The sequence below is a fragment of the Caloenas nicobarica genome, chromosome 7 (assembly GCF_036013445.1).
Source record: "Caloenas nicobarica isolate bCalNic1 chromosome 7, bCalNic1.hap1, whole genome shotgun sequence".
Taxonomy (NCBI): Eukaryota; Metazoa; Chordata; class Aves; order Columbiformes; family Columbidae; genus Caloenas; species Caloenas nicobarica.
The window spans coordinates 16,046,968-16,061,229 of record NC_088251.1 but is presented as its reverse complement, the minus strand read 5'-3'; the positions used below and the strand labels follow the sequence as shown (position 1 = coordinate 16,061,229).

Genomic DNA, 14,262 nt, shown 5'->3' with positions numbered 1-14,262 from the left:
GGTTGTGGTGGAGGGTAAGAAAATTAGTAGTGTGGATAATGGCTCAGTTACATACTGTTTTGTGCCACCTGACATCAGCATGAGGGTATAAGATTTAGTTTCCTAGTCTAGATCTTGTCTTCAGGTCCAGCACAGCTGGAGCACCTGGCCCAACCACCTCAGTCCTTGTTCCCAGAAGTATCATGTGAACTATGGCTAGTCAAATATTCTCAAGCACAAAACGACTTGCCACAACTATTACTAATAGTATTATTCTGCTGCACACTGTTCAGAGACTGCAATATCTTTGGAGCAGGGTCCATACCATATACTACCATGATAGTGTATCCACTAGCAAGCTGGTAATCTGCATTAGCTGCATTAGTTCCTTGGGTAATAGTAATGGTTAAGCCCACTGCCCATAAGTTAAAAATAAACAAATCAATAACAATACTTTTAAAAAATCAAACTGTAAGTCACAGGATTTTCTACTAAATATATTGTTTCAATTTATGGAATAACTATACCATCAAATTATATAGACTTTTTTTTTTTCAGTTGTTCAGATCCTCCAAATCACTATTTTAACTAAATGAAAGCCTCTGAATTGCTGAGACTTACTTGAAAACACTACCTCACCATCTCATGGCTTTGAAAGCCCACTTTGCCTTTCTTTTATGGTACTCAGAGCATATGAAAAACTTCTTTAAATGTCTACAATAACTGATGCTCAGATCAATGAATCTCCCAAAAAGACAGGACACTGATTACAGACAGGGAAGGCACTGGAACTGAAACCATTACAAGCTGTCAAGTCTTTGCCCCAGGCTTCAGATCCAAACTGAACTCCCAGCCTCCTGAATATGAAGCTGTCTCAACAAGGCGTATCACAAAAATGGGTTCAAGGCGCCCTCTTTAATTTGTAGAATTTGTGGTCTGTCGATGTCTTCCAGTTAAATTCCATAAAGCTCTTCATATTTTAACAGTTTCTTTATCATACTTGCTACAAAAAAGTTTATTTATTTTCTTACCTACACTTCTGATTTTATTCCAAATCAAGGCTTATATAACTGAGCACCAAACAAAACCCAAGTTTAAATAAAGTTTTTATTCTCGCATGGTATTTAAGTAAGGATATTCACTTTTTAATGCCTCTTGTTAGTACTGCAAAGTAAGGCCAGTGGTGCAGAGGTGCATCACGATCCAGATGTCATAACACATTTGTGAGTCAGCCTTTCCAAACCAGCACAAGGCACCAATTTTTAGTTTCTGAAAACCCAAACTAAGTGGAGAGAGAATGTCACCTCTACAGGTCACTCATGAGTCACTGTTCACACATACACAAAATAAAGAAAAAGCACATTTTGTGAGATGGTGTTTTTCAAAGCATTTTTACAAACTGCTCAGAAAAAATAATATTTCATAAATGTATTTTGATCACTGTTGTTCATATTTTTTCTTACAGACATTATTAAATGTTTCATTTTTAATATTAATAAAGTATTAGTAGGTACAGGATTATCTTTCTATTACTAAAAGGGAAATAACTGTGTCCTCAAACATGTTTTTCCCTGGCTAGCTGGTTGTATTCCCTAAAAACCTAGTATCAGATTTCCTTTTATAGCAGTAACACAATTTAAGACAATCTGAAATAGAAACCTTGTACTACTCATGCTGTGGCTGAAAAAAATGCAATTTTCTGAGAAGTCTGCAGAAACAAATACAAACCTGTTCCAAGTATTTTTTTTGGAAAAAATGCATTTCATGCATAATATGAGTCCTACAATAATCATAGCTTTAGAGAAATTGATTCGATCTTACTCTTAGAATGGACAGTTAAGGGGCAAATAACCTATGTTTCTTGGTTTGTTTGCTTAAAGTTGCATAAAATGAGGAGTTCTAGTTTGAAAAAACTGCTCAGTGAGTCCTCTTGCTTGTGTAACACACTGCTGAGAAATCACCGGAGCTTGGGAGGACTGACACTTCTGTAATCCAACTCCTGTTGTGACAAGAATTGAAAAACAAAATAAGGGGAAAGTTGTCACTAGGTTGCTGGAGTAGGGCTTCAAACCGTTCTCTGCTCAAAAAGAGGTTTTGAGCACTCCATGATAGGAAAGAGTCAGAAAATACAAGTCACTTGGTTCCATCTGAATAGTTACTTCTCCTCTAAAGTTTTCAAGTTCGAGATTGAATGACTTCATTTTCCACAGAAGATAACACTCTTCTGGCTCATGATGCCATGGTAATTACAGACACACATGATTCTTGTCTCTATGGCATTTGCACAACACTCACTCATTTTATCTGTAATGTTGTAAAAAATCAATGCAATAAAATTAAGAAGGTTTAGATGCCAGTGACACTGGAGGCTACACATCTAGGACATATTTTGTTTGCTCACTGTTCTCAATACTGCTTGCAATGTCTTTTCAGGTTGAAGTATTTCTCTAAGTAGATGACTAATGAAGCTTTTAAAATTACATGCTCAGTATCACTCCTCAATGTAAATTAAAAAAACCCAAAGGAAATGTTTTCCTCTGCATCTAAACACTTATGCTTTACTTGCAGTACATTACAATTTAATTGACTAATTTCCTTTCTTGCAATACATTTGTAATCCTATCTCTTAAATTGTTCTGTCTAAAATATTTGTAAACTTCTTTATAAACCTCATATCATTGTTACACCTAAGATTAAACCAGTTAGTAAACAATATACAAATGCTTGTCACTCCATGCCGTTTAAAATTGTCAATATTAAATAATATTTTGTTACATCTCTAACTGTATGCAGAGAAAAGGTAGTATTCCTTTACATAACTGTTGAGACAGCTAACTTTACCCTAACACTTCAAAGTGCTTAAGAGAATGCTCCAGACCTTGAAATACATTGTTTATTTTAAAATTGCAGTTAGAATATTCAAATATCCCAATATCATATACTTACCCACCTTATTACACAACCACAAACAGCATGCACATCACACACATATATAGTAAAATATTAGCTAAAGTTGATTTTAATATGTAATTTTTTGCATATGGAAACATTCATGAAACAGAGAATACATTCATGAATGCAGCAGCTACTTCATATCAACAGCTCTACATAATCAAGGTATTCTTGCAAAGCAATATAAAAATAATTTAGCTTAAGCTGTGAGAGATATTGTAAGATAGGCATGACACAATTACTCATTTCAGATGCACTGGCAAAGTTGACTATAGATATTAAAAACAGCCTTTTAGACTTGCTCATATAATTATTTTCAAATGAATGACTTACATATAAAGTAGTGTTTTACAATATAGCTGTTACTGCTTATTTATTCCAAAGTTTTCCAATGTTTTCTACCTAAATCATTTGTTGCTCCTGAGCACCTCTTCCCCTCTCCAAATATTGGCCAGAAATACACGCTCATGGACCTTTATCAACGTCATTGTCTGCTCCAGTGATAAACACTGTCCAGTTTCTTTAGAATATAATTTAAATATAAAATAGAATTAAAATTAGAATAGAAATGCAATGGAAGTATTGGAGTCCAATGAGTTAAATAACCCAAACTACACGTCAGGTTTATTAGTGTTACCATTACATATACCAGTCTTCACTGTGATAGCATACATAGTGTAGTACAAGACTTTGACGGGATGTTTATTTTAGTTCCAAACTGATGACAGTGCTTTCCTGTATTTTCCACATCCATCCCCATTCACTCGTTTTTGTGCTGTTTCTTAACTTCATGATGGCCTAGAAACTCTGCTGTGCAATACGGTACAGAACATCTCAACTTCATTATCTGATGCTTAGTTTTATATATAAAATAAAATTAAAAGTCTTTTTAATCAAAGGTGGAACTAAGATGATCAGTTACTCACAGTCTCTCCAGGGATCTCAGTCCGAAGAAAGAGCCATTCTTCAACCATAAGATCTTGTTGTTACTCAGAATCCTACAAGAAGTCAGGAAAGAATTTGGTTAATAGAACATGATAATTCCACCGATTAAAAACATGTAATTACAGTAAATGACTGCTCTGTAAAATACTAATCAGTAAATTCTCTGCTTCATTTGCATTTTCCCATCATAGCAGCAAATAAAGATTGCTGAAGTGTAGAGTTTCTTCTTTATTAAATAAAAGCATATTCAAAAAATATGTCAACAAATGAATTTTGGCTTCAACTTGAAAATTGTAACTCTGATAAGTGCCCACGCTTCACTAGTAGATTCTAAATTACCACTGGCAAAGTACTTGTTGGGCTTCCTGGTCAGCAAAAAGGCTGAGGAAGCAAGGGAAAAACTGTTCCAGTAGATCAGAGGACAATAAAGTCACTTTGCAGTGGTTGCTATAGCAAGGATGTACAAAGAATGACACCATACATGGCTGACAGATACAGAGCAAATATTTAATTTTCTATAGGAGAGACAAACAGAAAACCACCCCTTTACCACAAAAACAGACCAGTCCAAAAATGTTTTCCTGTTGCAACCTCTGCATAATAGAAATTCAGTAATTAACCTATGCCTGGCCCATCAAGTACCACCACTATCAAGTACACATGCAAACTGGTTCTGCATAGAAGCTATTGAAAAACTTGTCTAGTCTTCCTCTCCGTGTTAAAGTACTATCAATATCACTATATTTTACCAACTAAGCAATACAAGATGAACATTTGCTCATTTTGAACATGTTACTTCTTAAAAACCCTACAATATACAAGAGAAATGCAATTTGTTCCAGAAGCTCAATAATTTTTTTTTAAACTGATGTAATGATTATGCAATGAAAGAAACATTTGTCTCTGAAAAAATCTAGTTCCAACTGCTTGAGAAATCAGTCTTTTAATGTAACACGAAAAATTATACTTCTCTAGCGCATAAAATTTCATTTCAAACTAAGAGACATAGCTTGCAATAAAGATAGAAACAAATAAAAAACAAAACTCAAAAGAAATTTATCCTCTCAACTAGCAAACTTGAGACTTTGTGAATTGATTATTTGCTTTTCCAAAGTTTTAAAACAATATGTTACATGAGACCATCTTGTCTTGCTCTTAGCATTTCCCATTGTATATGAACAGTAAGTGCTTTGCCTCAGAACACACCTACTACACAAAATCTCAAGTCTAGGTGAGTTGAAAGGTAACACCGACCCATAATGAAACAGAAAATAATTATTGATGTAGGAAAGTTAAAATACTGCAATGTTAGTTAGATTTGGAGATTTTTGCAAGTTATTTCTTAAATTCATCAAGAAATATGTGTAAATATATTTTGACATGATTTGATGGCCCACTGTCAGAGAACATGGAGAACAGAGCAGTTCAGATCTGACCTGTATGTTATTACACTGTGTTGTTACCGAATACACTTGTGCAGCAACATTACACATCACCCAGAACCAGTCAGTATAACTCGCAAGTGGCAATTTGGGATCAATCATGAACACTTACACACAGATATCTTAAAGCGCATGGAAGCCTATCCTTATGACAAAGAGTAAATATGCTTCAATATATGCTATCAACTAAGAAACTCCACGTCACAAGATCCTCCTTCTACTTCTCAGATTAAAAATCGTATGTATGATACTAAATATTTCTCTAATGTACCAACTCTTCACTACCATCTTAGCACTACATTTCAGCCATGACATGATGAAAGACTGCAAACTGTTTCAACTTGTCTTATTTGTCAGATTTTCTGAACTGTTTAGGTGCCCATGCAGTGACTAAATTGGAAAATTGTTACAAAATTCTGAGTATCTAAACTAGAAAATGAAAATACATGAAATGTTCTATTATTTCATTCTGTTCTTTTATTCACCTTCTCTTCTGAGGCTGCACAGAACTTGAGTCAGTGAAGAAAATATGAAGTCCCAAAATTAAAATGGTCTAGGCTTGGAAAGGCTAACATCATAAATTCCACTTCATATTGAGTCATTTGGTTATATGCTGTGTTACAGAGAGACCATCTTTGAGGTGTATAACAATGACATTAGATATAAATATTGTATTTGGACTGTTCTGCATAGCCTGATTTGCAAAGATACATGCACTTCAGAAATTTCATCTGGCTTAGATTCAAGTAGTTCTGTCTTTGAAACATTTTCCTGGTACCAATTTGTTTTTCCAGCTCAGAAAGAGAGGGCAGTCTGAACTTTGCTGGCAACTCCATGAAAATGCAGCACAAGTCAGCAACATGTGGGTCTCCTACTCTCTACCTCTGAATTTCCTTCTCTATGTCCCTAAAGCATGTAGATTGAAACCAGTACTATTATTCCACATAAAACAAACTTTGAGAAATAAAAGAGAACTATCTAACTAGTAATAAATCACAAGATTAAACAGAACATTTAGTTCATAAATGGAACACTCAGTAAACACAGCTCACGTTCTGCAATTCTGCCATCTCATTTAGTCATTCGCTTTTATTTTTCTGAAAGATAAACTGAGTCTTATAACAGATACCACAAAATTTAAAAAAAAAAAAAAAACACCAAAAAAATCCCCGTAGAACTTAACTATGTAAATTTGAGTTTCTAAATGAAACCCTTCAAATCTTTATACCAGACTTTCACAGAGACTTTCACACAGAGATCACATTTCAAAAATTAAGTTTCCTTCAGGCCTTCTCTACACTGCCCACTAAAATTCAGGTTTTATAAACAAAGTAATATGGGCATTATAGTTTAATATCATTCTTTTTCTGTTCAGAAACACCGCTTTAGAGAATCCTGGCATTCCAATAAGGTTTGTGGGGGGGAAAAAAAGAATCTTCTTTAACAATTAATATGAATGATCTACATCTCATTCAGCTGGTTGGTATGCGACATGGGAAGAATCCACCTGTTTTCAATTAGCTTTAGTGATGTCCAAGAACTTGCAATGAGCTGTTATCAAGGAGGATTTGGTTTGCACTGAAGACCGTTTCTGCGAGTACAATGAACAGCTTCACTGAGAAACTTAAATCACATTATTTATCATAGAGCAATGAATCACTTGTTAAACTTTTGATTTAACTCATAACATTCTTCCCTTCTGAGGACATTCGTTGTGGGAAGTGGCTAGAAGGGAGGGAAGTTCTGGTTACAATGTTCAATATACTACCTCAGAGTGAGGCTTAACTACAGATGATGAAAAATCTTTTCAAGTAATCGATGTCTGGTCAAATTGTGGCTCTTATTTTTGATGCTGAAATTACACAGAATAATTTTGTATATTACTTCTTCAGAAAAGTAACAGAATGGATATGAAATGTATGATGTATTGCTGAAATAGGTATGTCTTTTCCCTTGAATACACCCACCTGCTTACAGGGAGATGTTGGGTCTTAGCGACCTGCAGAAATTTTGCAGGAAAACAGACACATGAACAGCATCCTTTTCTTGTACTTACAAATGCAAAGGTTTAGTGGATAAATACATGGGAAAAGGTGCTATTCATGTATTTACTTTTGGATAGTTTAATCATAACTTTTAGATGTAACAGAAACTGAGTTATTTATTTTTTTAAAAGATTAAATATAGTTTAGATTTTTAAAATCAATCACCACCGTGCACCCACTATGATTAAGTATTTATCACATTTTATTTACTCACAGCATTTTCACTTGTCTTTTTTTTCAGATATGCTAGCGAATCACAGCAATACATATTGTTACACATTGCAACTAGACAGCTGGTTTAAATAATTATCAGTTTCTAGCCATGTGCCAAGAATCTCACATTTTCAATATTTTATTCCAATGAGAGAAACACTAAGAAAATGATCACACTTTATTTCAGTGAAACTTTTTTCCAAAACCAAAATTGACTTAAAGTTTTACTTTAATAAATAAATAAATAAAAGATTCCTGGAGCAACCTTCTGAGAAGGTACTTATTTTAAAGTTTAGTTTGCAAACTGTCTTTGCGCTATATATAATGATCCAAACCCCAGGTAACTGGAAGTTAAAACAGGGGTACTTCCAGCCCTAGTCCTCATGGAATACATCTACCTAAAATAGTGCTGAGGATAAATCCACTAGACAGCACCACTCCGATGATCAGACATATTATGAACTGTTTGCTTCCTTCATTGACCTTTTCAAAACTTACATCTCTGCTGCTCCTTTTCCCAAGACACTTTAGGGAGTTTACTGCAGGAAGCACATTCAGAAGACACTAACTCTACACATTTTTACACCAGGCTTGTCCTTTCCCAGCCCTGTGAAACCCTCCAGCAGTATTCCTGCAGGCTCTGAAGGGATATCCTTCAAACACCCTCTCCTGACCTGCAGTGACATCCTAAAGCACGTAATCTATACATGTAGTTTCACGATGCAAATGTACTTCTTTGGTGGGCTGTGACACAGGCTGCATGTTATTTCATTCATCCCGCACTGGAAACAAACCAACCAACCTCACATGTACACAAGGACCAGAATCACACCAAGGAGCAGACTGACAACTGAGAAACACGGACAGTCAATGCGTCATTGCTTCCACTCTCTCCCGAACCTCGTTCTTTAGCAGTATAGGCATACCTAAAAGATGAATTGTTCTAATGGGCTACAAGCCATTTCTCTGATTTTGTTTCTGGTTCTTCCATTTGAATTAAACAAGCCACAAATCACAGTTTGCTTAAATTGATGCTATTATTTTTGTGAAACCATTGAAAGTGCAAAAATACCTAATCCTGTGCAACAAAGTCTCATTCAAGTATAAAGCATGTGCAGTATAAGACAACCTAGTGTCATATTAAAAAAGTATAAAATAAAAAGCTCTCAATTGGAACACAAGCAAACTTCAGCTTCTTACGATCGCTCAAGCAGAGATAATCTTTTTACGATGCTTTCAAAGTCAATAGACTTGGGTTCACTTGACATTACAAAAGAAACAAATTCCGTATCTGAAGCTTCTTCAGTGAGACAGTTCTGCATCCCACCAGTAAAGCCTAAAGACTGTGAGTTCATGCAGCAGTGCATCCACAGAGAAAGCACAACCCAGATAACCAAATCCAGGAAAGACAAGACATTTAGTTGAAGACTGCTATTTCCAAATGCATAGTGAACATACAAGGAAGTGTGACCCATTACTGAAAAATGCATATTTCCTCTGATAACACTCACAAGAAAATAAACAAAAAACACAAGGAAAACAAAACAAAACAAACCCCCACACACACATCCACCAAAAAAACACCCGAACTTCAGGAAAAAACAGAAAAATGTCATCTTGCACCTGATTTTCTGCTGGGCAGCCCAGGAACTGATTCAGACCAGACTTGACTCAGTCCTGTGTCTAGCTGACAGATAAGATGAACAACCAATGTCTAGAAAATTAATCCCTCTGAAATGGTTTCTTTAAGGCTCACTCATGGAGACCAGCCAAGGCACACTGAAGTACCACAGGAGACATCAACAAGGAGACCAACCATACCTGCCTCTGCTGTGCTCTTCCTCTTCATTTCTGTTTGATTTGCCACTTCTCAAGTAAAAAGGTGTGTTAGATGGATATCCAGGATAAAGCTCAGATAAGATTGTACATCTGGGACCTCTGTGTTGGGGTTGTGTTATGAAATTGTTTTTCAAGTTCTGCAGTTTCTCTTACATACTAATTTCAGTTCAAGCAGAGGGTACTATCTTTTATTTTAAAGTAAAAATATAAGTAGTAATAGTAGTTATTCATTTTTCATGGAAGCCTAATACCAGTTGACATGTTGCAGTTTAAGTTTTTTGTTCTCTTTACACATGTTATGTAGTTAGATAGAAAAGGAGTGCGAGCAGACATCCTAGGAAATACTTGGACAAAGCGGTGGGGGAAAATGTATTTAATTTCTTTGTGGTATCAGAATAAAATTATAATCATTTATATTGAAATGTTAGACTGTAAAATGAAAAAGTATTCTTAAAATTTTAAAACCCTTCTCAGTAAACCAGAATATTGTTTATTTCCACGACATCCATAATTAATTGAGAGTTACACCACAAAAATAGCAGGAATAGACAGGAAAAAAAGAATGCCTGCTTTTATGAATGCCTGTCATATATGAAGACATATGGAGCTATCATAAAATTCAGGTAGTAATTGCACTTTTTTTTTTTCCTTCAAACTGAAGACCACAGCTGAGCTACTGCCTAGGGCTTCAACAGATTGAACAAGACAGAAAAATGATTAAAAAGAGTATTGACAGATCACTAGATGAATGGGGTGTGGCAGACACCTACATAGTTTGATAATCAAAGAGAAAGGAGGAAAAACTTGTAAAAATATCCGAAGTATGTATCAATTCATTATATATCACTATTTGTGCACAGTAATTCATAGTCCCTGCTACTCTGTCCAATTTTGAGAGCACCAAAACTCAAAAAAAGCATAAAGATGAGTTATCAGAATACTAAAGATGCATCTAACGGTCTCAAGTGCCACTTCTCTTCCCTAAGGGGATTGTGGCCCATGGTATTCTCTTTTCAAACTAAACAGTGTCAACATTCTTAACCAGAATCATACAAAAATCCTGTAGAAACTAACAAAACCTAGTCACTTAGAACCTCTAATTCTAGCTGGTTTTATCATTATCTTCAGTATGTACCAGCTTTTGTTAAAGCCATTCGTGTGCAGCATAACCAATCCCAAGCATTAGTGAAAACAGAAAAATACTTAAAAATAACCTTCCATTGTAGATAGTATGTTACATGTGGTGAAAAATCCCAAACAGCTATAGCCAAAGAAATAATAATGGTGTACTAATTATCCTTCTAATTAGAACAGTACCAGAAGAACAGATATTTCCAGATCTTGACTCTATTTGATGATGACAAAAGAAGCAATGAAACTACAAAGCACAAATAAATTTTCTTGTAGGTAATTAAATACTTAAAGTCCTGCCAGAAGTGCAAAGAAATGCTTATAGTCTGTCATACATGTAATGGAATGTAGGAGGAACTGTAGCTGACCACTCATGTTATGGAAACACAATACTGCTTTTGTGAAAGATCACTGTTCAATAGCCTCATTTTCAGCAATTCAAAATATAAGGCAAAACTCTTATTTTCGTTGCTTCTGTGTTCATACAGGTGGCTTTTCATCAATAGTCATCTTTGCTGATATAAGAGATTTCTAGGTCACATTCAAAATAACAAAGGCAGATAGCTCTTGCATAAATCATCGCACAAACCGATTTAATTAACTAAAATCACATTCAAGAACATTTTTGTGTAAGCAACATAACAATTCAAACAGTAAACAAAATACTATCATCACTAGCAGGACACACAACTCATCTTCTCCGTAATATTGGTTCAGTGGTATTAATGTATTAACAAAAGGCAGCAGCAAGGTCACTCTCAAGTAGAAATCTTAATACAATTTCTTAACAGTGGGGGAGTTAGAGTACCCGGCTTTTGAAACAAGCCGCCTCTGCTACAGTGTGATATTCATTTACTGAACAGGACAAGAAGCAGCAGGAATCAAAACATTATTAATAGGACTGTAAGTACTTCAGGAAAGAAATGTGGTTGTCTATTTTATGACTTTTGTCAAGCATCAGCAAATTTCTGAACTAGATGATCATTTTAAATAAAATTGGGTTTTCCACAAGAACTTTAAGATGTAAAGGTTATATCTATACAACAGTGAAGATCCAAAGTATCATACAGGATTCTATGCTCGAACTTTAATCAATTGTGTTCAATAAAGTCAACACCTGGAACACTCACGTCATTAATGGATGATGGTGGAAAAATGTTTGACAATACAAACAGTAGAATAAAATTATGCAGCATTTTTTCTTGAAATCATAGAATATTGAACTGATGATGATATAAAAATGTGATGAATCATTACTATTTTACTACATGTATTTATAACATCATTAAACTGTCTAAATAAATCTTGCTTTTTGAAGTTTTGAACGTGAGTGCAAATAACTTTTAAAAATGTGATCTAAAAAGACTAAGACATGATCTTTTGATAAGACAGCATTTCCATTATGTCTTTTAAAAAAGATATAACTTCATTTAAGTGAACTTTTAGACTATGCTACTATACCTACCATGTGCATGGTCTTTATTTGAGAGATAGTTATGTGTGTTTAACTTTTTGTGATGGGTCCTACTGAGTCTAGCAGAATTATTTACATTAATTTAAATTATCATGTGCATTAGTTTCTGAAGATCAAAGATTCTATTGTCAACATTTTCTCTGGAGAAAGGGAGGAATTGTTCAAAGCTTTGTCTACAATGAGAAGGAAATCCTTATGTCTGAACTTTCAATAAAACACCATTCCTAAAAGCATCTGTAGGCAATTGGTGACGGCATGGATCTGCATGTCTTCTTGTTCATGGTTTTGCCTTAGACTCACTGCACAGCTCTCATTCAATGAATATATATTTATAATGCATTTTTGGTGGGAAAAATGAGACTGATACATAATTTTAAAAAAATAGCAAGTTCTTCACTGACTAAGCTCAAGTAATATGCAAATAGATTTAATGAAGTGATTGTTTATAGGTGACTTAGCTTTTGATTTACTTGTCATTCAATTCAGTTGACATTACGAGGAAATTACTTTCTTATATTTGTTTCTCATTCAAAATTTTATACAATCTACCAGTAGCTACAGTGCAAACAAGTCTAGGGGGAGCAAAGCAGCTGAGTGAACAATGAAGAAGAACAATGTGCAGATTTGAGCATTTCAGTGTGCTTGGCACCAATTAGATAGTCAAGAGCTGAAAAGCATCTTTATCCTGTACAACAGGAATTTTTACACTCATTTCAGTGGGACTAAGAAGTTCATTTAGGTTCCCCATTTTGAAATAGTTACTGCAAATATTGTGCCATGGTGATTCATGGCAAGGTCAACAAAACAGTATGCCTTTCCTCTCTCCTAGGCTTATGCTCTACTGTTCAGCCAAATAATCATCAGCATCCCAATCTGCCTTGCAGCTCTCCCAGGTGGGCCAAACCTGTTGTTTACATGACCTATGATACAATCAGGTGGCTTTACTCTACAAATAAATTCTGAATCCTTGTTTACGTTTAAGAATTTTAACAAATTAATTCAACTTTAATAATTTATTTGGTCAATTTTTTTAATATATAATTCAGGTTTTCTAGTTTGAATTTTACTATACCTTTCTTTCTTCTAAGTAATTTTGGAAAAGAATTAACAATTTCTGAGTCACTATTCCTTGTTTATTATACTTTTTATATTACCTTTTTTTTCCTTCATAAGATCTTTTCAGCATTACTCTTATTCAGCCCACTGCTCTTCTTTTAAACCCTGAAACAGCTGCTCTGCTTTTTGCAGTTCTGCTAATTTTGTATGCATTTCTAAAACAGCATTGTAAAGTTTCTATACTATTTCTGAAAAACAAGCTCAGAATTGTCTCCAAAATATTTGTGTCTTGGTTATTACAACAGATAAGCAGTAACAATTGCTGAATATAAACCCAGAAAAACAGTGAAAATTTTTTACTGTAGTAATTTATTTTGATTTCCCTCCAAATTGGTTTGTTTTTATAATGGTTATATCTTAACTCATAGGTTCTGCTGGAACTGTAATTGTGTTTTGTGAAAGAGATATCTGTAGTAGTTTGGGGTTTTTTTTGTAAAGGATGTTGTATATCATCTGATAATTCAATAAAATACAAAACTCATTCTGGGTCCTTTGGGTAATAGATCGAAAACTGAAAGTCTGAAAAAAAGACTGGTCTGACAACATAAAATAATTCCTAGTTGAATTTGAAGAGAAACTGTTTTCTCATAAGGAGACATTTTAAAGACCTACGTTTTCACATCTAAATTGTTTGCTCTATTTTGCCTCAACCAGCAGGACTGCACGTCAGAATACTCCTCTTGGTCCTCCATTTGGTTTTAAAGACTGAGAGAAACAGAGATTTAACTGCTAACAGGGAGTGACAAAGACGTTTTTCTAAAGTACTTCACTCAGCTACCAATATATGCTCTGGCAGAATGAGATTCCAAAATTTGAAACAGTTGGTGATTATTCATATTTAATTCAGAGAGCAAGCAAGTCCCACATAATGCATACAGGTCATCATATCAGTTTACAGTTCTTTTGGTGGTGCTGCAAGGCTTGAAAATTGTTTGAAAAACTGAGACTTGGGATAGCATCCAGCTGAGGTAGAAAATGCAGGACCACAGCTAATTTACGATCTCCAAATCACCTGGACTGGAAGGGACCTCCAGAGGTCATCCAGTCCCACCTCCTGCCCAAAGCGGATCCAGTTAGATGAGAGCTCTGCTCAGAGTGGTGAAACAGTGACATGTTTCTGTAATGG

The 14,262-nt window shown here is 34.8% G+C and overlaps 1 protein-coding gene across 1 annotated transcript in view; it reads right to left on the bottom strand.

The window, feature by feature from the left end:
• Positions 1-14,262, bottom strand: part of LOC135990990 (adhesion G protein-coupled receptor A3-like) — a 272,534-nt gene that overhangs the window by 228,222 nt on the left and 30,050 nt on the right. The window contains exon 2 of the mRNA XM_065639202.1: positions 3,858-3,929. Within this exon, the coding sequence (XP_065495274.1) occupies positions 3,858-3,929 (72 nt within the window). The remainder of the gene's footprint in view (positions 1-3,857; positions 3,930-14,262) is intronic.